The sequence below is a fragment of the Leucoraja erinacea genome, chromosome 10 (genome assembly GCF_028641065.1).
Source record: "Leucoraja erinacea ecotype New England chromosome 10, Leri_hhj_1, whole genome shotgun sequence".
Lineage (NCBI taxonomy): Eukaryota > Metazoa > Chordata > Chondrichthyes > Rajiformes > Rajidae > Leucoraja > Leucoraja erinaceus.
In genome coordinates this window covers 53,307,161-53,335,153 of record NC_073386.1, presented here as the reverse complement: position 1 = coordinate 53,335,153, position 27,993 = coordinate 53,307,161, and the positions used below count along the sequence as shown (strand labels likewise).

Genomic DNA, 27,993 nt, shown 5'->3' with positions numbered 1-27,993 from the left:
GAGCTGCGGCGTGGCTGCCGTTGCCCAGTGTTTGCACCATCATAAAGTTGAAATATCGTAAGTCGAAGCATTGTAAATCGGGGAGCATCATAATTTGAGTACCAAAGAATTGAAACCGAGACACTGTTACCCTACTTTCCACCACATTTTCCCTATCGCATTGCTTTTGTGTCATTAATTTTGTACAATGTTTCTGATATTCCGATAAAGATTTATAAGTTGTAGGAGCAGAATCAGCCCATTTGGACCAACAAGTCCACTCCGTCATTCAATTATTGGTGATCTATCTTTCCCTCTCAATACCATTCTCCTACCTTCTGTCCGTATTAATCAAGAATCTGTCAATCTCCGCCTTAAAAATATCCATTGACTTTGCCTCCACAGCCTTCTGTGGCGATGAATTCCACATTTGCCCACACATCTCCTTTCAACTTTGCTCCTTTCACCTGAAGCTGTGCTTCATCTAATATACATATTTTTTTTTGGGGACATTGTTGTGTCCAGATTATCTGCTCTCTTTGAAAGCATAACAGAAACTAAACGTGCATTGAGACACAAGGAACCCCAGATGCTGGTTTACAAAAAAAGTCACAAAGTGACAGCATTACTAAAAAATAGCCTTTAAAATATCCATTGACTTGGTCGTCAATCGCAATGAATTCCACAGATTCACCATCCTCTGACTAAATAAATTCCTCGTCATCTTCTTTCAAAAGTATGTCCTTTTCCTCTGAAGCCATACCTCACTTATTTGACTGCACATTTCAATCTCATTTACTGCAATAGTCAAAATCTTACATCTTGAATACACTAGTATTCCCGGTTGCCAAACAATTTATCTGTGCTTTTTGCATACCTTCCATTCATTTCTGCTAAGTACCATTTATATCTCTCATTCCACTTTCCCCTGACTCTCAGTCTGAGGAAGGGTGTTGACTTCAAACGTTACCAATTCCTTTTCTTCAAAGATGCTGCCTGATCTGCGGAGTTTCTCCAGCCTTTTGTCCCTGTCTTCAGTTTAAACCAGCATCTGCAGTTCCTCCCTACACTAATTCTGATTTCACTGATTAAATTACAAGTTTTTATATCACATGATTAAAATACCTAGATTACAAAGACGCAGCGGTAGAGTTGCTGCCTTACAGCGCCAGAGACCCAGGTTCGATCCCGACTACGGGCACTTGTCAGTACGGAGTTTGTACGTTCTCCCCATGACCTGCGTGGGTCTTCTCCAAGATATTCCGTTTCCTCACACACTCCAAAGACTTACAGATTTGTAGGTTAATTGGCTTGGCTTTGTATACTTGGTATAAGTGTAAATTGTCCCTAGTGTGCGAATGCTTGTGTTAGTGTGCGGGGATCGCTGGTCGGTGCGGACTTGTTAGCCCGAGGGGCCTGTTATCTCTAAACTAAACAAAAAGTAAATGTCAATCTTCTGTTATCTCCCAGTTCTTCTTATGCAGCTTTTCCAAAAATCTGCTTTTAGAATTCAACAGTTAAATTCCATCTAGTGTATGAAAAAAATGATTCAAACGTCTGCTTTTGTTTCGAGAATTAATCGGTATTTTGTCTCAAGAAAAATGTTCCAGTGGATATGAATTTGTAATACTCTATATCAAAAGCTTCAACAAAAAAAAGTTCTTATTAATTGCAATATAATGCCTAACAATATTAAATAATGTATTGATTAAAAAAGGTTCATTGAGAAGCCTATTTTGCATTTTAATCTTTTAACGACACATCTGAAACATTCTCAACATTCATCTTGACTTTCTCTCTGAACCCCAAGACACGTATTGGTTCCATTTATCAATGCCATTTTAATTAATTTTCTAGATTACTTTCATTCCGAACAGCAGCACAATCCAGTTGCACCATTATATTTATTGACACATATCTCAATGTTGACCTCGACTGTCATATTGAGGTGACATGCTGTTCTAATAACCGATTCATTATAATTGTTGTAATTTATAAAATGCTATAGATTCTGGGCAATTTTCTGTCAGTCAAGCATAATTTACTGATTGTGGTTCACGCTTAAGTAAATAAGTAGACTTCAAATCCAATATTTAAAAAGGAATTTGTACCGAATGGTTGGTTATATGGACAGTTTCATTCAACTAATCAATATTGCAATATTGCTTTGTCTATGTCCTGAACAGTCACGCACGGATGTATGGTTATATAATGTGCTGCTTAATTATGCTGCCAATAAAATGGTAATCCTGTGACCATTTCAAAAGTTATGATTGTCTCCCAAGTCTTTGATCAACAGGAACTCTGACTGACAAGGGCCTGAACAAAGTTCGATAAAGATAGGGTGCAGTGAGATTTGACAAAATTGTCATATATATATATTTTGTAATATTTACCGTGTTTTTTTCGATAAATAGGCTTTTCTCCTATTTAATCTGCTCCTTGCTACTTTCGACTGACTCAACCCATCTTCCTCCGCTTTCAAATTCAACCAGCCTCTTTTCATGAAACAATTAATACTTCCAATTTCAGGGAACCCCTCATTAATCCATCCACCCCCTTCTCCTCAACAACCCCCCCCCCCCCCCCCCCCCCCCCCCCCCCCCCCCCTGCCTCACCTGGGATGCCCATCTATTTCTTCCCTCCATTCACACCCCACACCCCCGCCCCACACACCACACTTTTCTCCCTCTGGATGCCACGCTTTGTCCTGCCTCTTCCCTGTTCCAGCTTTCTTCTCTCCCTACCCCCTCCCCTCAAATAGATTACAGACGGATTCCAACTTGATATTCTCCAGGGATGCTGCCTCACCCGCTGAGTTACTCCAGCATTTAGTGTCCTTTTGTGTATTAACCAGCATCTGCATTTCTTTGCTTCTTTGTTTCTTCACTTCATACATTGCTACCCGAGTAAACGCGAGACCATTGCAACTGCAAGAGATGCTACACTTGTTGCTTTACCTCCCCCCTTGACTCCATTCAAGGCCCCAAGCAGTCTTTCCAGGTGTGCCAGAGGTTTACCTGCACTTCCTCCAACCTCATCTATTGCATCCCGCTGCTCTAGATGTCAGCTGCTCTACATCGGTAAGATCAAGCGTAGGCTTGGCGATCGCTTCGCCCAACACCTCCGCACAGTTTGCATTATCCAACCTGATCTACCGGTGGCTCAGCACTTCAACTCCCCAACTCCCCCTCCCATTCCGAATCCGACCTTTCTGTCCTGGGCCTCCTCCATGGCCAGAGTGAGGACCACCGTAAATTGGAGGAGCAGCACCTCACATTTCGCATGGGTAGTTTACACCCCAGCGGTATGAACATTGACTTCTCTAATTTCATGTAGTCCTTACTTTCTCCTCCCCTTCTCACCTCTCCCTCAGCACAACTGGCTCCTCATCTTCCTTTCTTCTTCCACCCCCCCCCCACATCAGTCTGAAGAAGGGTTTCGGCCCGAAACGTTGCCCATTTCCTTTGCTCCATAGATGCTGCCTCACCCGCTGAGTTTCTCCAGCATTTTTGTCTACCTTCGATTTTCCAGCATCTACAGTTCCTTCTTAAATACGAGACCATTAAGACAGTTGGTTCTACATTTCTAGATAACAAATGTATTCTGCTCAAATGTTCACTGCTATAGATACTGGATTTTGTTCCAGTTAAACCACTAGTTATTTTGTGTGGATGCAAGATGCAGGAGTAACTCAGCGGGTGAGGCAGCATCTATGGGGGGGGGGGGGGGGGGGGGCATCTTTGGGAGAAGGAGTGAGTGACGTTTCGGGTTGAGATTCTTCGAAACATCATCCATTCTATCTCTCCAGAGATGCTGCCTGTCCTGCTGAGTTTACCCCAGCATTTTGTGTCGATCTTTGGTTTAAAGCAGCATCTGCAGTTCCTTCCAACGCAGTTCTTCTGTGTAGCAAGGAACTGCGGGTGCTGGTTTATACCGAAGATAGACACAGCGTGCTGGAGTAACTCAGTGGTTCAGACAGCATCTCCAGAGAAAATACATCTTCTATCAGATGGTGACAGTATTTCAAAAATAAAAGTCCAATGAATTAATCAAAGAAATACATTCTTAACTGAATATGACAAAAATATTGCAAGCAACTTGGCATGAGTAAACAAGGTTGTTTGCACAACGGGGATCCATTGCAACATTTCATTTTTTGGCAATACATTATATCCCAATTAAATTTTAACCCCAATCAAACATGGCAGCACGGTGGCACAGCGGTTCAATTGCTGCCTTACAGCGCCTGGGACCCGGGATCAATCCTGACTACGGGTGCTTGTATGTACGGAGTTTATATGGTCTCTCCGTGACCTGCGTGGGTTTTCTCAGAGATCTTCAGTTTCCCACATTCCAAAGTTGTAGGTTAATTGGCTTTGGTAAAACTGTAAATAACCCCTAGTGTGTCCTCACAAACGCTGACATATGATGTCACAGTGTCTGTATATTCATCGAGAGAAGTCTTTGTTTGTCTGGCACAGGAGTTACAGTTCATCCACTTGTTGTTGAGAGAATGTAGTTTTGCAAGGAATATACTCCGTGCTTAATCCTTGTACCCAGAATCGGGTTAGCGCTTCCCACGTGTCCTCCTCCGTCTCAAGACCTCGAACACAGCCACAGCCGACGAGTATGTCCAAATATTCCAGCTAGTGAAAGAAATCCGGAATGATGTTTGGAGGTACCGCATGTCTGACGTTAATAAAAATGATCTTTGTGGGATGTCTACAGACCACACAAATGAACAAACACATACAATACAGCAATGTGGCAGCCAATGTGGCAGCCATCGTTGGCGCCAGTCAGAAGAGCATTACTTCAAACTTCTGAAAGAAGTTTCAAGTTAATCTGGGGCACCGCACGATTAGCAGCCCCGCCAACAGTCTGTCTGTTTTTTCGTCTTTTTTAAATTTTTAGTGTGTTTTAAAAGTTTGTGTAAATGTGCGCTGGTTTGTTTTATGTGGGGGTCGGGGTTTTTTTTCAGTCTCTTACCTTGCTGGAGATGCGATTGTTTTCTGGATGGTATCTCCGGTCGCTCTGCAACCTAACATCGATGGAGCTAGATTTCTTGCTCGGGACCGACTTTGAGCCCCACCGCGGGGCGTGGACTTAACATCAGAGCTGATCCCTTGCCTGGGATCACTCCAACAGCGGCCTCCTCTGGCAGCTTATTCCATATACCCACCACCAACAAAATGTTGCCCCTCAGGTTCCCATTAAATCTTTCCTCTCTCACATTAAACCTATTTTCTCCGGTTCTTGACTCCCCTACTCTGGGTGAAAGCCTCTGTGTATTCACCATATTTATTCCCCTCATGATCTTATACACCTCAAAAAAAAAGATCACTCCTCATCCTCCTGCGCGCCATGGAGTCCTAGGCTGCCCAACCTCTCCCTATAGCTCTCGGCCTCGAGTCCTGGCAACATCCTAGTAAATCTCCTCTGCACTCTAATAAACTGTGCTAACTAATAAGCCCTGAAATAAATTGGTGGAGTTTGCAATCCGTTCAAAAATGATGAAGAATCCATGGCATCCAATTTAATAATTTTATTTTAAAAATATTATTCTGAAGGATTTTAGAAATGGCTCTCAGCTTCGAAAGAGGTGAACATTCAATCCTACTGGTGAGGTTACAGACTAATTTACCCGTTTCCTGCATCAAGCTATTCAATTCTTGATGAAACCATATTCCAAGCACATGCCTTCAAAGAAACTTTCTGAAGTCTGAAGAAAGGTCCCAACCCAAAATGCACCCATCCTTTTTCTCCAGAGATATTGCCTGGCATGTTGAGTTACTCCAGCACATTGTGTCTCGCTTCAGTACAAACCAGCATCCACGATTCCTTTCTACACACTTCAAAGAAAATTAGTCTGTCTATGGTCAGACATTGTAACACCATTTGAAGAATAATTGCCAACTTTCTCTGGCAAACCCAAACCTAAAAGGCTGTATTGTTTTCTCCAAAGTGGTAGTCTAGCAAAATGACACTCCATTTTGCGGCTATTCAACCCAATCCTATTTGTTTTTGTTCCGTCCAATGACTTCTACTGCTTTACAATTCTCTGCTCTTCTCTTAAAAGAAGCATCTACATAGCTGCTTCGTCCTCCCTATAAGCTCTCTAATACCTGCATTAAGGAGGCAATTAAACACACCTGAGCAATTACAAACACCTGTGAAGCCATGTGTCCCATTAATTAAAACCTTTAATAAAATCTGACAATGTGCACATTAACCACATGTGATTTTTTTTTTCTAAAACAAAACTCAAATTGTGGAGCACAGAGGCAAATAAATAAATAAATGATGGGTCTTTGTCCCGAACATTACGAAGGGCACTGTAAGTACGGTATAAATGAAGATCCTTTTGTTACGATGCAGAGATTGGCAAGGCAATGCGATTTTTCAACCTTAACTACTTCAATTTAGTTCCGATTGAAGATCTAAAAAGCATTACAGAGAGCAGTTTAGAATGAAAAATAACTGGGTTTTTGAAAATGGACATTGAATAAGTGCCAAGTGGGCAACCTGGCAGGAGAGAGATTCTTCCTTTTCTGTTCAAAGAGGGAAGTTTTGTCACTGGTTTATTAAAGTCACTTTAGAGCTTACTGATTGGAATGGTAAAGCTCGGTGCAAACTCGGTGCCAAAGATAATGTTTATTTACATGCAGAGCACCATTCTTCAACAGCAGAGGACAAACGTGTCCATTTAAACCATCCTTTGCCTGTGGCAGATGTGCCAGTCGGTCACTATACACAGGCCTGTCTCTAGTAAGACACCCTTGGGTGTAAATGAAATTAATTGGTCCTCGCTGTGAAGGTTGTGGGTGGAAATTGACACAGAGAAACAGGTTTTAACTCAAATCTCAGTCTATAAAATGTAACATTAGTAATCAGTATTTACAACAATCCCAGATTCTAATCTTTTAAGGGTTTGTAAACCTTGATCTGCTAAATGTATGAAACCTCAATGATCCACCAGGGAATTGTGAAATATGCTTAAGCTTTTAGTTGGAACATTGCAAGTGATACCAAAAATACATCTGGAATCAATAGTAGCAGACATGGAGAATGTGGATGGGCAATGTTTTAGGTCGGGACCCTTCTTCAGCCAGGATGGTCTCTAGAAATGCTGCCTGATTTGATGAGTTACGTCTTTCTTTTCTATAGAATTTATAATTTGATCTGTAAAAAAAATGCATAGACTGCAGTTCCTCGTTTCTTCATACTATTTGAGATTATGAGTAATGCACCGTTTCCACGATGAATAATGTTCCTCAGATATTCTATATTATATTCCCTTTTTAAAACTAATAGTTTTAAAATGTAAGTATTCATCTGATTATAATCAACGCCAACAAGAACCAGTTACAACAATGAATAATTCAGATTAATGATTAAAAGCCAAATTTAGAGCAGTAAAATCACTCAATTAGAAACAAACTAATGGGAAAACATCCTTCATTTATCCTTTAATGGACATTTTGGATTCTACGTATCTGCAGTATTATTATCACCTCTTCAGTGGTTTAAGTCTTTATTTTGCACTGATCCTCTTCAATATATTTAGTAATACCCTACAAGTCTATTTGCCTTCTCCAAATCGAGTACATTGGACGATACATATTTCATTATGTTGCAAAATCTTAAAATCAGCCCAATTAAATAATGCTGCTTCGTGCTGCAATTATATTCCATAACAGAAACACAAACAAGCTACTTTTTAGAATTTGTGTAATTTGCTGTACTTAACATTTGAGAACTGCATCTGGGTTTAGTCGTCTTGATAGCACGCTTAGAAATATCAATAAAAATAAACTTGAGTTCCACATCATGAATACAAACAAAGGAATACATGCATTTTTGTCACAAAATGTATAAGCATTCTCATAAATTCTGCAACCTTTCATGTGCTCCGTCATTAGCATAGACCTAGTCATAACTCATAGCAACTGAATTAGGCCATTCAGCCCATCAGGTCAATTCCGCCATTTAATCGTGGCTAATCCATCTTTCCCTCTCAACCCTATTCTCTGGGTAATCTTTGACGCCCTTACTAATCACGAACCTATTAATCTCCGCTTTGAAAATACCCAATGATTTGGCCATCACGGCTGTCTGTGGCAATGAATTTCACAAAACTGGCTAAATACATTAATCCTCACTCTCTCCCTTGCTCTCTGCCACTCTCTCCCTCTTTCCCTCTCTCTCTGCCTCCTCTCTCTCTATCTCTGCCCCTCTCACTCTCTGCCATCTCTCCCTCCCTCTCCCTCTCTAGCCGCGCCTGCGAGTTGGGAGCCATGTGTGATAGGGCGGGGGATGGGGGGTAAAAGGAGCCAATTAATAATATTAATATAATATCAAGGGGGGTGGTTAGTGTGTGTGTGTGTGGGGGGGTGGTTAGTGTGTGTGTGTGTGTGTGTGTGTGTGTGTGTGTGTGTGTGTGTGTGTGTGTGTGTGTGTGTGTGTGTGTGTGTGTGTGTGTGTGTGTGTGGTGTGTGTGTGTGTGTGTGTGTGGGGGGGGGGACCCAACGGGTCCCACTGTGTGTGAATGACATGCAGGCTGCCCCCCCCCACGCAACCGCTCATTGAGGGGATGGGACCCAACGGGTCCCACTCGGTCTCGAATAATATGTGGTTAAGAAACTTATCTGCAATTCAATGACACTGTATAGAATGGAAAGGAGATCATGATTCTCAGTTGCTCAAAAATATCTTCAAAATACTCCAACAAAATTCTGATAATATTCTGTTCTATTGATCGAAAGTCCTGATGATTCACCTGTTTTTTTTCCCATGGTCTCTCTTTAAGCTCAAGTGCTACAATTCTTCACTTCATGGCAGGGTCCAGTGCTCATGGTTCCTTGACATTGTCTGTGGAAAGCTACTTACAATCCTTTTACACTCATCAGGGTTCAGTTTCACTCTCACTTGAAACTCATCACACATCCTTTTAAACTAACCCAGGTCCCATTTCCACACTCCCTTTTCAATATCTGAGCCACATGCCTGCACTCCCTGTGAACTCACAGGACACAGTCCCTTTAAACCCAAACAACTCACTGGAAAATTATGAAACCACAGTGTAACAAGCTCTCGAAAGTAAATTCCAAGCGCGGTAATATCCAATATTCTGAAAAATCTGCTAGCTTGGAACTGCCAAAGTCCAGATGGTAGACACAAAAAGCTAGAGTATCTCAGCGGGTCAGACTGCATCTCTGGAGAAAAAGAATAGGTGGAGTTTTTTTGGGTCGAGACCCTTCTTCAGGCATCTATTCCTTTTCTCCAGAGATGCTGTCTGACATGCTGAATTACTCCAGCGTTTTGTGTCTATCTTCGGTTTAAACCAGCATTTTCCATTCCTTCCTGCCAAAGTCCAGATGGTGTCTGATTTTTGGAGTTTTACTATAATTTAATTGAAGACTAAAATTTCCCCATTCTTGATTTAAAGATGCTCCTAAATAATTCCATACAATTATGAATGTACTGGTGTATACCAAATTATAAATACTGTTTGTAAAGTATTTCACATGATTAAGCTTTATATGAGCCAGGACATAAAGCATATATTCAGATAATTTTGATTTGTTAAAAATGAATATTAGAACATAGAAGAGTATTGCACAGAAACAGGCCCTTCAGCCCACAATGTCTGTGCTGAACATGATGCCAAGACAAACTCATCTCATCTGCCTGTACATAATCCATAGCCCTCCATTCCAGATACATCCATGTGCCCATCTAAAAGGTCACACACATGTGAGCTAAGTATACCATTTCGTTAGAGAATACACAAATTCTGCAAAATTGTCCACAAGCCATTGTAACCCATACCAGAGAACATAGCACAGAACAGCACAGGAATAGGGCCCTTCAGCCCACAGTGTCCGTGCCGAACATGACGCTAAAACAAACTAATCTCATCTGCTTGCACATAATCCACATCCCTCCATTCACTGCCATTGCATGTCTATCTAAAACATCACACACACACACTGAATGAAATACACCATTTTTATTAGCGAATACACAAATTCTGCAAGATTTCTTACCAGTCACTGCAACCCATCCCTTTCTGATTGCACATTCAACCCTGTGGCAATTTTAATCCACTATCGTCATTTACTAGACACATTGCTAGTTCCAGCAAGTGACTGTTCCTTCCTTCCGAGTAAGATCACTGTAACATGCTCAATGATATAGCTTAAACATTTATCACATTCACATAATTTAATTTCTTAATTGACTCTGCTCGAAGATTGTGAAGTGATGAACACACTTTACTTTGTCATGTGATACAAAATACTTGAAATCAGGTGCTCATTTTTGACATGTATTCATTAAGGGATTATTGAATTATATTAAAGTAACGATCTGGGTAATCCTATAAATACTGGTTTTGGGGTTTTCTTCCCCATTTAGTGTAATTCATTCAAGGAAAAGGGATCTACTAATGTGGTGTGTGTGAAATCCTGCACAAGTAGCCCATGCAGATACAGACTCAATCATCCTTTCACAATTTTCATGGACAGCATTTACTTCATACCAACGTCAAGAACTCACCAAACCACACAATTGATTCCACTACTTACTTTAAGTCCTGTAAAAGATCCTTTGCATTCAGCATGGTAATTAAAGAGGTGGTAGCTGCAGGAATGATAATGATAGGAGTTCGAGAGCCTGGAAGGAAGAGATAGATTTTTTAACCTTTCCAATACCTAATGAAAGTTGGGGATTTAACATATCAGCACAAGAGTATTTTACTTCAACATAAAAAGAGTGCAGAGAAGGTTTATGAGGATGTTGCCAAGACTTGAGAAGCTGAGCACTAGGGAGAGATTGGGCAGGCAAGGACTCTATTCCTTGGACATATGAGGCTGAGGATTGATCTTATAGATGTTTATGAGGGGAATAGATAGGGTGAATGCACAAAGTATTTTACCCAGGATAGGGGGAATCAAAAACAAGAGGATATATTTGTTTAAGGTGAGAGGGTTAAGATGTAAAACAAACCCGAGGGGCAACATTTTTCACTTAGAGGGTGCTGGGTATATGGAACAAGCTGCAAGAGGAGGTAACATTTAAAAGACACTTGGACGGGTATGTGGATGGCAAAGGTTTGGAGCGATATGGGCCAAACATGGGCAAGTGGGATCAGCTTAGATGGGGCATCTTGGTCAGTCTGGCCAAGTTATAAGAGCTTCCTCTTCATAACTATACTGCCCCAGTGAAACTTTATCAAATATCCCTGGGCTGTAGCGGTAAATATCTTCCTCGAACATAGAGTTAAATAAAATACAACTGCAGAATCATGCCTCTTACCTTTCTTTTGATTTGGTGGCGGTCTTGCTTGTGAAACTGTTGGTGAAAAAAAGATTTTGTTACATTGCGTACCTAAACGGAGTACAACTAGAAACCATTAACGTGCATCCAAAATGCTTAATTTCCTGGTATATTTTGCAAACCACTTCTTTGCATTCCTTAGCTTTTCCGTCTCTCATGCAAAACTTCTGAATAACAATTTACATCAAATGAGGTCTGATTTTAATAATTAGTTCCCAATCTCAAATGATCAAATATCACGGGAGAATCTGCTTACAGCTCATATGCAAATGTGAGCAAAACAAAATATCTAAAATATCTCTGGTATTGAGGCTGATGCACTAAAACCCTCTGCTTTGGCTGGCAGCTTAAGGCAGTGACATTTCTTCACACTTATTTGATTCTCTTCTGCTCTTTTAAGCTGTTGCCTTCAGTGACTGAAGATTTGCCAACACTCCACCTACACTTAATAAGCAAAATAGAATCCCGTTTATCCACATTGAGTTTTCCAGCTTGTGTGTGGATTAAACAATGACCTTCAGTTGTTGGATTCCACAGTTAGTGATTGTGCCGTTCCCAGACAAAACTATTCAATGATTCTTTTGTTGAAATATTTTTATTACAAGGGCCTAGATGCTCAAATTATAGTTTTCAAAATCAGGACTCAAAACTAATGCAAAAGCAGAGCAAATTAAAGCCGACTAATGATCACCCCATATACAAGCACTCTCCCACATACTAGGGACAATTTCCAGTTTACATATGCCAAATAACCAACAAGCCTTGATATTTTTGGAATGTGGGAGGAAACCAAAGCACCAGGAATGAGTAGGTTAACCTATGATGAGCGTTTGTACTCGCTGGAGTTTAGAAGAATGAGGGGAGACCTCATTGAAACATACAGAATTGTGAAAGGCTTGGATAGAGTGGATGTGGAGAGGATGTTTCCATTAGAGGGAGAGTCCAGAACTAGAGGTCATAGCCTCAGAACTAAAAGACGTTCTTTTAGGAAGGAAATGAGGTGAAATTTATTTTGTCAGTGGATGGTGAATCTGTGGAATTCTTTGCCACAGAAGGCTGAAGAGGCCAAGTGTGGGTATTTTTACAGCAGAGATAGATAGATTCTTGATTAGTAAAACTACTTCCAGGATCTGCAATTTTATCTCATAACATCAGACTTTACCACAGCTTGGCAACCACTGGAAGTAGGCATCATGGCGGGGTGCACCATCTCCCCATTGACCTTCACTATGGCAATGAAGCTCATTGTCAGAGCCTCAAAACGGCTACAGTGTGGTCAGCGGTTACCACCTATACGAGCCTATATGGACGATGTAACAACAGCACTAACGACAACAGTCCCCCACACCAAGAGACTTCGGGAAAAACGTCATCAAAACATCACATGGGCAAGAATGAAGATTAAACCCAGCAAGTGCAGAAGCATCTCTATTGTCAAAGGTCAAGTCAAGGATCATAGACTTCATATTGACGGAATACCTGTTCCAACTGTTTCAGAAGTGCCAGTGAAGAGCTTGGGCCGATGGTATGATGCAAAGCTCAAGGACACCGAGCAGTTTGAACACTCAAAAAAGGATACCATCACGCACATAGCTCGCATCAACAAGACCTTGCTAACAGGAAAACTCAAGCTTCCAGTTTGGTATACTATCAAGACTCGTGTGGCCTTTAACAGTGTGTGGAATCCCCATCAACAAAGTGGGAAAGCTGGAAAGAATGATCAACACACATGTGAAACAGTGGCTTGGACTGGAGGAAGCAGAGCAACACGCCAAGGCCGTCTCAGGGCCAAGCAAGCCAATGGACTAACTGGGAGAGCCTGGAAAAGAGAAAACTCAGCTGGCGTGACATCTGGCAAATGGAGAGATCTCGGCTAAGTTTTGTCATCACAGCCACTTATGACATTCTGCCCTCACCCCAGAACCTGAAGCAATGTTTCAGAGAAGACCCCACTTGCTCCCCATGCCAAGCACCTGCATCACCAAGGCAATTTTAACAGGATGCACTACGAGTCTCGCCCAAGGGCGTTACACTTGGCGGCATAACCAAGTTCTCAGACAGCTGGCATCAATCCTGGAACAGAGGCGAACCACCACAAATGCTTCCCCACAAACATCGTCAGGCAATGTCCACTTCATAACATTTGTACCAGCAGGCCAACCTCCAGAGCACCAGGTAACATCAATGAATGCAAGCATTCTGCAGCCTGCTCGGGATTGGAAAATGGACGTGGACTTGGAAAAAAAGCGTTGTGTTTCCCCCAGACATCGTGGCTACAACACTCCAGCCAGACATGGTCCTGTGGTCCACAACAGCCAAGTTGTGGAATTGACCATTCCATGGGAAGATGGTGTTGAAGATGTTTATGAGTGGAAAAAGACCAAGTATTCTGAACTGGCAACTGAAGCTGCCCAGAATGGCTGGAAGACCAAGACTTTCCCTGTAGAAGAGGGATGCAGGGGATTTGTTGCTAATTCTACGACCAGTCTATTAAAGAAAATGGGGGTGAGGGGTCGCTCCCTCCAACAAGCAATCAAGTCATTATCAAATTCAGCAGAAGAAAGCAGTAATTGGCTTTGGAGGGTATGGAACTGAGGGGGTGTAACTGGGATGCCAGGCATCACCGTTGAGCCTGGAGATGTTTTGGGCTTAACAATGAAACGTCAAAGAAGGAGGGTGCCCACCTGAAGACCCCGATGACGTATCTACCCTACCTTTCACCACTCCAATCCCACTGCCAATATCAAGAGTGCCGACTTACTCCAGGGATTGAAACATCAAGTCCTATTTGCTCTATTAAAGGTGTCAGAGGTTATGAGGAGAAGGCAGCTGAATGGGGTTATGAGGGGGAGATAGATCGGCCATGATTGAATGGCAGAGTAGACTAGATGGGCAGAATGGCCTAATTCTACTATTCCTTATGACCATATGACTCAGAGTAACCCCTACGCGGTCACTGGGAAAGCATACAAACTGCCTACAGACAGCATCTGTAGTCAGGATTGAAACGGCTCTCTGGCACTGTATGGCAGCAACCCTACTCTATCTCAAAGGTTTTAAATGACAAGTGAGAGAGTTGGTATCGATATTTGATGTTGGGCAGGCGAGGCTTGCTCATCATATTGTACTTGACCCTGGACCTAACCAGAACCAGGGTACTCTTGGGGCATGTGACGCCCTTGCCCCACAGTTGTACTGTGGAAGCACCATCTCCCGAGAAAAAACATCTTTGCCAAGAAAGATAGTGAGTTACTTGCCAAAAAGGATGGCCCAAATAGCCACATAATTCCATGCCGTATGGGCTGTTCTTCAAGAATAGAAATTGAAACATCTGCTGGGAAAGAAAGCAGAAACTGCTGCTGGCAAATAAAGGTGATGGAAGGCATCCTCTGGAATGTCTTCAACTCACTGGTGTTCCAGAGCAAGGTGTGACCACAAAATGGCACACTCTAAGATTCATAATTATATGCAGAAACAAGGAACCGCAAATGCTTGTTTATTGAACCAGCATCTGCAGTTGGTCTGCGGAAAGGTCCCGGCTCGAAACGCCACCTATCCATGTTCTCCAGAGATGCTGCCTCACCTGCTGAGTTACTCCAGCATTTTGTGTCATTTCAAGATTTTATTTTAAGTCATGTCTTCAAAGACTCTGTAGGAATGGGCTACAGTATTTGGGCTATCCTGCTACTGCACACAAAATGAGGTGAAAATGTATTAAAACATTAACTATTTGGTGACACTAGAAACAGAAATTCCAGCGCAAATGCTTCCTCAACTGATGGATTACTCCAGCAACACAAGAATCTTGTGTGGAACAAAAACTTGGGAGTAACTCATCTGGTCAGAAAGCATCTGGGCAGGGAACGGATGGGAGACTTTAAAGGTTCGTCCAATGAAACATCACCTATTCACTTCCTCCACAGATACCATTTAACCCACTGAGTTACTCCAGCACTTTGTGTTATGCCCAACAACTAGTTGCCTTAAGTGTGTAAATGTATCTCAACGTATGACATGGTGCATAACAACATTTAACATAACTTTTTTCTGTAAGAAAATGACAATTAAAAACATTCACACCAACTGTGTACAAAATCATGAGAGGAATAGATTCAGTGGGTGCACAGAGTCTCTAGCCCAGAGTAGAAGAATCGAGAACCAGAGGACATAGGTTTAAGATGAGGGAGGACAGATTTAATAGGAACCTGAGGGGTAATATTGTCACACAAAGGGTGGTGGGTGGATGGAACGAGCTGTCGGAGGACGGAGGAGATAGTTGAGGCACGTACTGTTGCAACGTTTAACAAAAATTTAGACAGGTACATGAATTGGACAGGTTTGGAGAGATAGGAGCCAGACGCAGTGCAAATGGGTCACGTTGATCGGTGTGGGCAAGTTGGGCCGAAGGACCTGTTTCCACGCTGTATAACTCTGTGACTATAACTAAGAATAAAAAATATTTTTTTACAATCTGTAAAATTCACTCAACCTCTACAGCTGTTCATCAATGACAGCACTGCTGGTAGACTGTTGCACAAAACAAGTCTGCTATCACCGCTCTTTACAAAATACTTGCAGGCTTGTCAGCTATTTTATTTTGGCTGATTTAACAATACCCTGAATAGTACAGTTCCAAGCCTGTCAGAACCTTATCCAGTTGGATTTAGCAGCTCCCTTCACCTGGCTGAGATCCTTGCTTATAAATTGATTCTCTATAGGCTTTGTAAGTAAAACATGACAGCCTTAAAATGTTTATAGTAATCCAAACCGAAGCTCAGAGAAAGGGTGACATGACAGTATAGAGGCTCAGCAAGTGAAAGTTCTCTGAAGGCTGGATCATTATCCTGCGAGAAGTGCAGGCCTTTTTAAACCAACTGCATGGCCTTTGAAGGAGTCAACTTGTAAGCTGGTAAATCAGCTGCTAGTTAATCAAACGTGCAGTGTATTTTTTTTAAATATAACTCAGCGGCTTGAATGAGTTCTTCAGTGGATCAATAAATAATAGATCAGTTAAACAGAAGGCCGTGAAATAAAGCAACCATCTGCAGTGGTGGGAAAGTAGAACAAATTGCATTCAGTTTTCAATAACTATTCAGTCAAGTGCTTCACAAGACCTTGTTCCCCAAAATCCAGAGTTATGGGTTTGGGGATAACACATTAGCACCTCCCGAGCATTGGTTATTGAAATGAAAACAGTTGAACTAAACAAATACCTTCCACAGTGGCAGGTTTAACTGGGGAACAATAAAGTGAACCATTCACATTCCATATTAATGACTGAGTGAATGAGTTAAGAGGAATAAATCGGGTAGACGCACAGAGCCTCATGTCCAGAAGAATCGAGAACCAGAGGACATGGCTGAAGGTGCAGGGGAAAGATTTAATAGGAACCTGAGGGGTAATTTTTCCACACAAAGTTCAAGTTCAAATTTCTTTATCACATGCACAATAAGGTGTAGTGAAATGTAATTTACCATGCAGCGTTACAATTAAAAAAGGACACAATGCACAACATAATTCAACACAGACATCCACTACAGCATTCTTCACTGTGGTGGAAGGCAATACAGTTCAGACAGTCCTCCTCCGCCCTTGTTCACCCGTGGTCGGGGCCCTGACCTTCCGTAGTCGCCACTACTGTCTGGTCGGAACGCCGACGTCGGGACAAGTCGAGCACACCCCGTGGCCCGGAGCTCCCAAATCGGCCACCTCCTTATTGTTGTAGGCTTCCAGATGTTGTAGGCCGCAGGCCAACAAATGTTGGGATAGTCCCTGCCTCAACTACCTCATCTGTCAGTTCATTCCATACACTCACCACCCTTTGTGTGAAGAGGTTACCCATCAGATTCCTATTAAATCTTTGTCCTTTCAACTTAAAGCTATGTCTTCTGGTCCTCGATTCCTCTACTCTGGGCAAGGGACTCTGTGCATCTACCCGATCTATTCCTCTCGTGATTTTATATACCTCCATAAGATCATCCCTCATCCTCCTGTGCTCCAAGGAATAGAGTCCCAGCCTACTCAACCTCTCCCTATAGCTCAGACTCTCTAGTCCTGGCAACATCCTCGTAAACCTACTACTCTGTACCTTTTCCAGCTTGACAACAACTTTCCTATAACATGCTACCCAAAACTGAACATAATATCCAGAATACGGCCTCACCAACATCTTATACAACTGCAACAAGACCTCCCACATTCGATACTCAATACTCTGATGAGTACATGGATAGGACAGGTTTAGAGGTATATTGGTCAAACCCAGCGAGGTGGGACTATGTAGATGGGACATATTGGCTGGTGTGTGCAAGTTGGGCTGAAGGGCCTGTTTCCACACTTTTTGACTACATGATTGTGACTGTCGAGAGGACTCCGTGCAATCTAACGAGCTAGCGCGCAATACACTATTTGTGGCAAATAGTGCATTCCGAGGACACAAAGTGAAATAAACAGGCTAAATACATGAGAAATAACACGTGAAGAAATATTAAGTTATTGCATTCGGTATAAGAATAGGCAGAAGACTTGGAAAATTGGCATTTAAGGGGGAACGGGGCATTGTGATACATGAAACAGAAAGTTGGCCACAGGAGGAAATTGGGAAAGCAATTGATATGTTAGAATTTTATAATACCTGGATTAAAATACAACATTCAAATATATGGGGTTCGATGAGACTACATCTGTTCTGAGTACAGGTTTATCTCCTCACTCAAGGGAAGGCAGTTTAGCTCAGCTTCTGATTGCTGGAATGAGAGGGATGTCTTCAGTCTACATTCCCCATAATACAATGTAGTCATCTCAAACATCTGATATTGTGAAACAAATTGAATGAGTTGATGCTAGATGAAATTTTAGTCTGAAATTTGGGATTAATTTGGGACAAGGAAAAGTTTCTTGACTCAAACTTGACTCAAAGGTTTATGGTGAGGGAAGAAAGGTTCAATAGAAACCTGGGGGGCAACATTTGAACACAGAAGCTGGTGGGTATATGGAATGAGCTGGAGAGGAGATGGTTGAGGCAGGTACTATAACATTTAAAAGGTATTTGACCAGCTTCGTGGATAGGAAAGGTTTAGAAGGATATGGGACAAAGATGGGCAGATGGAACTAGTGTAAAGGAGCATCTTGGTCGGCGTGAGCAACAAGGGCCGAAGGGCCTGTTTCCATGTTGATTCACTCCATGGAATGCCATGCAACTGTCATAATTCTCTGTCCCAAAGAACTGTAACTTCTTGGTCATTGATTACCAGTTGTTTGCTGAGATTTGATAAATGTTTAGGCATTAAGATGAAAGAAAAACAGCGATGCACTTAGCAAATTGGGTTCAAACGCTTGTCTTTGCCCCATTTTGTCTTAAGTAAGGATGATATCCTTACTTCTATAATTTATTAGAAACTGTCAGCAATCCAAGTGATAGGACAAAGAGAAATATTAATTACATTAAAGAATACTATTCTCAACAGACACAAAGTTCTAGAGGGACTCGGCGGGTTATGCAACATCTGTGGATGGAATGGCCGGCCAACGTTTCAGGCAGGATCCTTCTCCAGACTGATGCTGCATGACCTATTGGGTTCCACCAGCACTTTGTAGTTTGCTCAAGGTTCCAGCATCTGCAGTCTCTTGTGCCTCCAATTGTTTTAGCATTACGAAGATGCTTCATGCTTTGTCCCACCCTGGTCATTCCTCCTTCTCCCCGCTTCTATCTGGCTGAAGGTACAGAAGCTTGAAAGTGCGCACCACCAGACTCAGGAACAGTTTCTTCCCATCTGTTATCAGGCTTCCTAAAGATCCTTCCAAAGCTGGGGCACTGTCCAATTCACCTCTACCCCATTGAGGACATTGGTCTTTGTCTCTGGAACTGATGCGCTACAACATTGAGAACTATATTCTGCACTCTATATCTTCCCTATTGCTCTATTTATTGTACTCGAGGTTGACTTGATTGTATTTATGTGTAGCATTAACCGATTTGTTGGGATAGCAAGCAAAACAAAGCTTTTCACTGTACCTCAAACCAAAACTGAATCTATACTGATATTGGCATATGAACATCGTGGAACTCTTAACACAGTTATCAGATCAATGGCAGCATAATACCTTGAGTACACGTGACTGTAATAAATCTAAACCCAAATATAACGAGGTGTTTCTTAATTCCTCAAATGGCCAGGGTAATGTATGCATTTTTTTTCCTTTTACTTTGTTGCCCTGTGGGCTTATGGGGTATTAATGATGACGGATACAGGGAGGCTAAACGATAGCAGACCGACTGATGCCAAACTTCTAATTTCCAGTTATATATCTTGACAGCATATTTTTTTGGTGCTGAATTATTTTGTGCCATGTTCCTACTTGGTGAAGATTCTATGTTTCCGTTCTGTTACAAAACGTTCATTGAAATCTTATTTTATTGTCGTTCCTAGCATCAAACATGGGATAACATATAAAAACAAAGTGCTGGAGTAACTCAGCAGATTAGGCAACATCGCTGGAGAAGGTGACTCATGGAAAGGTGACTCAGCTTCAAAGCGTCTTGGTGAGTCTCATCGTCTGTAACTCATTTTCGCCTTGGCCACAGCTAACAATGGCCTGTTTCTTTTATCATCGTTACTGTTTTGCATATCTTTCATCCACTTGTTCTATATCTTCTCTATATCACCGTCTATACCTCTCGTTTCCCTTTCCCCTGACTCTCAGTTTGAAGGAGGGTCTCAATCCGAAACATCACCTATTCCTTTTCTCCAGAGATGCTGTCTGACCTGCAGAGTTACTCCAACATTTTCTGTCTATCTATGGATAGGTGATGTTTTGGGCCAAGACTCTTCTTCAGACTGAAGAAGGGTCTCGACCCAATACTTCATTTATCCATGTTCTCCAGTGATGCTGCCTGACCTGCTGGGTTACTCCAGCGCTTTGTGTATGGTTCTACATGGGAATAAGTTAACTGGTGTTAACAGCTGATCAATGGTCACCATAGATTAATTGGGCCGAATGGCCTGTTTCCATGCCATATCACTGAAACTAAAAACAAAATGTGCAGCAGGAACATCCTGGCACACACTCGCTCATGGACAAATAAAGAGTTTTTGTTTTACCTGGTCGTGTGATGGGCTGGACAGCAGGAGTTTGAGCTTTTCTCGCAGATGCACCTTCCTGAAAGATATAACATGCAAAAGTATTTTAAATCCGTATGAAATTACCCAAGTAAAGCTATCCTAAAAGAGGCTGATGGATAAATGATAAAGCAGTCAGAGGAGTAGACAGGCAGATTCAATAACAACATTTAGTTTAGACTTTAGGGATATAGCACGGAAACAGGGCCTTCGGCCCACTGAGTCAGCTCCGACCAGCAATCACCCCGTACACTAGTTCTATCCTTCACACTAGGGACAATGTACAGAAGCCAATTAACCTCCAAACCTGTACGTCTTTGGAGTGTGGGAGGAAACCAGAGCACCATGGGGAAAGCCTACATGTTCACAGGGAGAACATACAAACTCCCTACAGACAGCACCCGTGGTCAGGATCGAACCTGGGTCTCTGTCGCTGAGAGGCAGCAACTCTACCATTGTGCCACTGTGCTGCCCTCATTTGGACATGTACGTGGATAGGAAAGGCTCAGATGGACATGGGCCAAATGCAGGCAGGTAGGCCTAGTGTGGATGGGTCATCATGGTCGGCATTGGCAAGTTGGGCCGAACAGCCTGTTTCCATGTCATACGACTCTAAAGAAAATTTTGGAATGCAAATATTTTCTTTCAGATGCTTCTGAAAAGACAATCACAAGTAATCAACTCTTGTACTACATGTGAATCAAGAAGCAGTTGGGAACATTTGAGAATTTCAGTCGACAAATTGTTTCCTGGAATCATGCAAGGTGCACGTTTAAAATCCATTAAACAATGGATGGATACTCTCCGATATTATTTGGATTGCAAGGTACAAGTGTTCTCTCTGTGGACGAGATGGAAAACTTTTGTTTTATATTACAGACCAGATCTATGCACAGCGGTAGCCTGTCAGACAAAGGCAAACGGGAAAGGCAACTTCCCGTGAACAATGGCAACTTCCCGTGATACAAAAAAAAAGGGACACATGTTAATGAACTTTGTACATGGAAAATTTATAAAGGAAAGATACGAATAATTAAGTAAGCATCAAGAACAGATACTGGACATCATCCGTTGATAAGATATAGGAACAGAATTAGACCATTCAGCCCGTCAAGTCTATTCCACTGTTCAATCATAGCTGATCTATCTTTTCCTCAACCCCATTCTCCCGGCCTTCTCTCCATTACCCATGACACACGTACTAATACAAGAGCTGCACAAAGATCTGCACAGGACAAAATCTTTAAGTAGGAAAATATTGCAATTAAAATACAAATACATATAATTAGTGGATTTAGGTTATGCTCCATGCACTTTTGCTGTTCAGACACAAGGATTTCAAATCCCTGAAACTACGGCTAATAATAAATATGTCAAGTGATAATTTAGCTCGTTATAATACATAATTCCACACCTTCTGTGCCAAATACCAAATCATCAGGGGAAAGTGTAAATAAAAGACTAATAAACACGGCACTTCTCAGAAAAGTTTGTATTGATTCACTGCAATCTGTCAGGTGTGATATCATCCAATCTATAAATAGTCAACAATATTAAAAAAGGTATTTTCATTTCAATGCTCCAGTATTTCACTGCAAGAAACGAGAGAAAGATATGTCTTGAACAAGCCTCGGAACAAAATCACTCTTTCAAATTTCCTTGTGCGTCACGTGCAAGGAATGTTTCTAAAACTAGCCGACTTATTATAGATTCACAAGCCAATATGTACTGGGGAATATGAGGGGAGAAGCGAATGTGCCTAATTAATGTCAATACACAATGACATCAAAACAGGCTTGAACATTTCTTCAATGACCACCGGGGGTTTGATCTTACATAAAGAACCACTAGATCTTTTGCCATGATTTATGCTTATGCAGAACTAATTACGGCAATGGCAATTTCAATGTTAAAATGGGAAGCCACAAAGTAAACAAATCACTCATATGCATATACAGGCTATGGAATAAAATGTATATTTTGCAATGCCATGCACAAGCACAACAATTCAGTTCAGCACCACCCACAGCTTTAGACATGGTTATGTTTTTAAGTGGTGTGATCATGATGTTAACGGCACCATGCAACTTCGGACCAATACACCTCTGTGTGCGCCATTGAACCTCTTCTAACATTGTGTCAATGTCCCATCAATAGTTTTAGTGATAGGGGGATGATCGAAGAGTAGTCCTTCTGATGCCAAATTTGAAAACAACTGCGGGCAATGTGTTAAACCGTTTGGTGGTTAGAGAGTTTCACAAAATGAAGCTGTCTTTGTTTTCTCTGGACCAAGCCAGTACGATCTCTCGTAGAATCAAGGAACTGTAGATGCTGGTTTACACAAAAGGCCAAAGTTCTGGAGTAACTCAGCGGGTCAAGAAGCATCTCTGGAGAACATGGGTAGGTGACTTTACTGGTCGGGATCTGAAGTTTGAAGATGAATCCTGACCGGAAACATCACTTATCCATGTTCTCGAGATGCTGCTTGACCTGCTGAGTAACTGCCTCAGTGTGCTCAGCTGTGTGAACTTGATAAAGATGCACATCCCATGGATTGTCAAATGTTTAGAAACAAGGAATTGCAGATGCTGGTATCCTAAAAAAAAGACACAAAGTGCTGGAGTAACTCAGCGGGTCAATATGCAGCCCTGGAAAACACGGATGGGTGACATTTTGAATCAGGTCCCTTCTTCAGACATGAAACGTCACCATGTTCTCCAGAGATGCCGCCTGACCCACTGAGTTACTCCAGCATTTAGTATTTATTGATGTATGTACAATGTGCGTACCAGTGGAATGAAAAATCTTGCCTGCAGCAGCATCACAGGCACATCGATTCAAACATATAAATATAAATTATATATAATCTAATACAGTGAAAAGAAAAAAGACCGTGGAAAAAAATACAATTGGAAAATAAGTCCATGGTTGTACAACAGAAAATGCAGTGTTTAGTTCAGGGATACGGGCGGAAACAGGCCCTTCGGCCCACCAAGTCCATGCCAACCAGCGATCCACGCACACTAACAGTATCCTACACACACTAAGGACAATTTACAATTATATAGAGCTAATTAACCTACAATCGTGTATGTCTTTGGAGTGTGGGAGGAAACCAGAGATCCCGGAGATTTATGGGATGGGATGCTCCATTTATGGGAAGCTTCCTTTATTGATGAATGACAATGGGCCACAAGTTCCTCTTCACTGAACGGTTCCAATGAAAAAAAAGAACTGGTCAACAAGTCAGCATGTTACCGAATTTTGCTTCAGGCTTCCAGCAGTAAACTCCACCATCGAACCACCAATGCACTCCATTGGCAAATCTCTGACATTTTTGAAGGGAGACACAAACCTGAATGTTTATCCTGGCTCCAGAAATAGTTTGTTCAAGAAGGAACTGCAGATGCTGGAAGATCGAAGGTACACAAAATAGCTGGAGAAACTCAGCGGGTGCAGCAGCATCTATGGAGCGAAGAAAATAGGCGACGTTTCGGGCCAAAACCCTTCTTCAGACTGATCCAGAAATAGTTTGTTTAGTTTAGAGATACAGCGCGGAATCAGGCCCTTCAGCCCACCGAATCCGTGCCAACCAGCGATCATCCATACATTAGTTCTATCCTACATCCGAGGGAGAATTTTACAGAAACCAATTAATTTATAAACCTTTACATCCTTGGAATGTGGGAGGAAACCCATGCGGTCACAGGGAGAACGCACAAACTGTGTACAGACAGCACTGGTAGTCAGGATTGAACCTGGATCTCTACGCTGTGAGGCAGCAACTCCACCACTGCGCACTGTGTTGCCCACGATACTCCGAGAACTGGAGGTGTATTTACTGTAGAGTTACACAGATGAGAAAGATTGCGAGTAACTCAGTGGGTCAGGCAGCATCTCTGGGGAATACGGATAGGTGACGTCTCGGTTTGAGACTTTCAAAGGGTTCTGACACGAAACGTTACCTGTCCATATGTCCAGCACTATGTGTCCATAATCTCTCTCACTGGATAACACGGATAGGTGACCTTTCACTTTGGAGTCCTTGAAGGGCTCCGATCTGAAATGTCACCTATCCATGTTCTCCAAAGATGCTGACTGACCCGCAGAGTTACTCCAGCATTTTGTGTTCTTTTATGGAAACTAGCATCTGCCGATCCTTGTTTCTGCATTCAGAACGTTTGTGGTTATGCAAGCCTTTTTTTAAAGCAGCTGTCAACGTTCGTACAGGTACCTGTTAAATTGTAGCTGTAAGGATTGAAAAAGAAACGGTAATTTATATGCTTCCTGTACCTGGTGACTAGATCTTTATAGTCTGCACCCTTCAGCTGTATACTCCCCTCAACATACTCTTGATTATAGGTTCTAGCACCTCATTAAAGCCCACTGGCCATGTGGAATTCTGTTTTATGGCTGTGCTGCTTTGAAATTGTCTCCTCTTTAAAATGTGTTAAGACCAGCGAGCGACAACATGCTTATTGAAAGCCAGCTCAACTGTTTTACAGATTCCATGCTGAAATCAATGTTCGGCTGAGCAAGGTGAGGAATAGTCGGACAGGATAAACGTCACATACAGAGATGCTTGCAAATGCACCCATACCTGTGTGCGAGTGTTTAGCGAGGCCAATTAACCCACAAACCTGCTCGTCTTTGGAATGTGGTAGGAAACCGGAACACCTGGAAGAAACCCACACATTCCCACAGGGAGAATGTGCAAACTCTACACAGACAGCACCCGAGGTCAGGATCAAACCCGGGTCTCTGGTACTGAGACAGCAGCTCCCGCCAGCAGCACCAAGTCAAATCCAGTCAAGTCAAGTTTATTTGTCACATACACATATGAGATGTGCAGTGAAATGAAAGTGGCAATGCTCGCAGACTTTTGTGCAAAAGAAACAACAAAACAACCAAACAAATTATAAACACAATCATAACACACATATTATTTTACATAATAAAAAATGGAAGGAAAAACATTCTGTAGAGTTAGTCCCTGGTGAGATAGGCGTTTACAGTCCGAATTGCCTCTGGGAAGAAACTCCTTCTCAACCTCTCCGTTCTCACCACATGGCAACAAAGGCGTTTGCCTGACCGTAGCAGCTGGAACAGTCCGTTGCAGGGGTGGAAGGGGTCTCCCATGATTTTATTTGCTCTGGAGTTGCACCACTGTGTCACCCTATGTTCATTGGCAATCCGGTCCTTTCAAGTAGTCCCTGATGAGTTGTGTGAGGTGTGGAAAGTCTCCACCCTTCACCTGTGCCAATGGACATCACACTTGCAATATGATCAGTCTACAACTGGTGTTCACTGTTCGATCTCCCAATTATATCCACGCTAAGCACAAATGTGATGCTCCCTCTAGTCAAAAACAATTCCCCTCCCCTCTTACCTCCACCTCCATTGTGCCTGTAACATCTGAGTTACTCCAGCGCTTTGTGTCCTTACTTTGGATAGTTACATGGATATACAGGGAATGGAGATTATGTGCAGGCAGATGGGTTTATATTGACATCATGTTCAGCACAAGACACTGTGGGCCAAAGGACCTGTTCCTGCACTTAAAGAATGTAGATATTCATTAAAAAGACTGGAACTGAACTGCACATTCATCAACCCACGTTCCTGCAACAGCTATAATATCCCAGGCTCATGTGCCTTTCCATACCCTGTTAATCTGCCAAATAGACACAAAATGCTGGAGTAATTCAGCGGGACAGGAAGCATCTCTGGAGAGAAGGAATGGGTGAGGTTTCGGGTCAAGACCCTTCTTCATCTGCCTTCTGCCGGGCTTCTTGCATTAAAATAAATGCAGTTCAGTCTATCAGACTTTCCTCACTCCCGTCATGTCTGCGCCTGGCCTGCCAACAGGATTTAACTTCTTCCTTTAATTTCTATATTCTCCTCAAACTTTATCACCTGCTACACTACTGTTTTGGGTCACATTGCCCTGCCATACTAGTTTCAATGCTCCCGAGTAGTTCTAGCAAATCTCCCCTCCAGTTCAAGTGCAAACTGTCCCCCTTGCATAGGTGACTTCTATCCCAGAAAAGTCCAAGAATCTGAATTCCTTAACCCTGCACCAGCTCCTCAGCCACACGCTCATCTGTCTTGTGTCTCCATCTGACCCTCACCAGCTCAGGAACAGCTTCTTCCCCTGTTGCCAGGCTGCTAAACGGTCCTTTCATAAACTAGGGTACCGTCCAATTTACCTCCACCCCATTGTGGACATTGGACTTTGTCTATGGAACTGGTGCGCTGCAATGCTGAGAACTATATTCTGCACTCTGTATCTTCCCCTTTGCCATACCTATTGTACTTGAGTTTGACTTGATTGTGTTTATGTGTAGTATTATCTGATCTGGTGGGATAGCATGCAGAGCAAAGCTTTTCACTGCTCCTCGGTACACATGATGATAATTAATAAACCGAAACCAGTGGAAATAATCTGGAGATTACAACCCTTGAGATCCTGCATTTTAATCTTCTGCCTAAAAATTAAATGATTTCAAGAAAGTTAAATGTAATTGATTTTAAAATTGCCATTTCAAATACCTATTTAATTCAGATGTAATATTGATTGCAATTGTGGTTACCTTAAAGTGGGAATATATATTGTGGGGAAGGTTGCATTACATCCAAATCACCAGTGCCAAGGCAATGATTCCAATCATCAGCAATTGCATTTCATTTTTGATATCGTTTACCCAATTTTCACTGAGAGTAATGAAAGAAACGGGGATCAATTACATTGGCATTGGGAAACCATTTTGTTTGCTTCATTTTGCGTTTTGTTCACTTCTTCGTGAGTTAAATATTTATGCCATCAATTTTAGCAATCCCACAATTGAGAGGTGGGAAAGATATCTTTATGAGGTAACTCAACTCAAGATGTCACTTGACCATGTTCTTTGGGGATGCTGCCTGACCTGCAGAGATACTAAGGACTTTGTGTCTTTTTTTTTAAATGAATATCTGCATTTTTTTGCATACATCATGTCATGAATTGTCAGGAATCATGTATTGTCTTTCTGCGGACTAGTATAGCATGCAACAAAAGCTTTTCACTGTACCCGTGACAATAAACGGTACTCGTGACAATAAACTAAACTGTAAACTCTATCTATGCTTCTCATCATTTTCATATATTTCTAGGTCTCTCCTCAACTTATGACGTTCCAGAGAAAAAATTCAAGTTTGTCCAACCTCTAGTCTAAGCAACATTCTGGTCAAAATGCAAATGAATCAATGCCTTAGCTGCAATTTAGCATTTACTAGACCAAGTGGGACCCTGGTCCCCCAACGCAACCCGTTCCCCCAATGCAATATTCGATCACTCACGTGAGGCCTGCTCCCCTAACGTAACCCGTTCCCCAACGTAATATTCCACCACTCACCCGTTCCCACAACGCAACCCGTTCCCCCATAGCAATATTCCACCACTCACCCATAGCCCCCAAATGTGCTGGGGCGGCTCATTTCCTCTTATTCTCTCTCCATCATTTTAAACTTTAAAAAAAAATGCAATTGCACTTGCTAGGGCTGCCAGGACTCA

At 42.1% G+C, this 27,993-nt stretch overlaps 1 protein-coding gene across 1 annotated transcript in view; it reads right to left on the bottom strand.

Annotated features, from left to right (window-relative positions):
- The window catches only part of cdc73 (cell division cycle 73, Paf1/RNA polymerase II complex component, homolog (S. cerevisiae)), a 277,463-nt gene that overhangs the window by 92,276 nt on the left and 157,194 nt on the right, over positions 1 to 27,993 (bottom strand). Inside the window, exons 11-13 of the mRNA XM_055642329.1 lie at positions 20,424 to 20,481; positions 11,302 to 11,337; positions 10,572 to 10,659 (exon numbers count right to left, since the gene is read on the bottom strand). Of these exons, the coding sequence (XP_055498304.1) occupies positions 10,572 to 10,659; positions 11,302 to 11,337; positions 20,424 to 20,481 (182 nt within the window). The remainder of the gene's footprint in view (positions 1 to 10,571; positions 10,660 to 11,301; positions 11,338 to 20,423; positions 20,482 to 27,993) is intronic.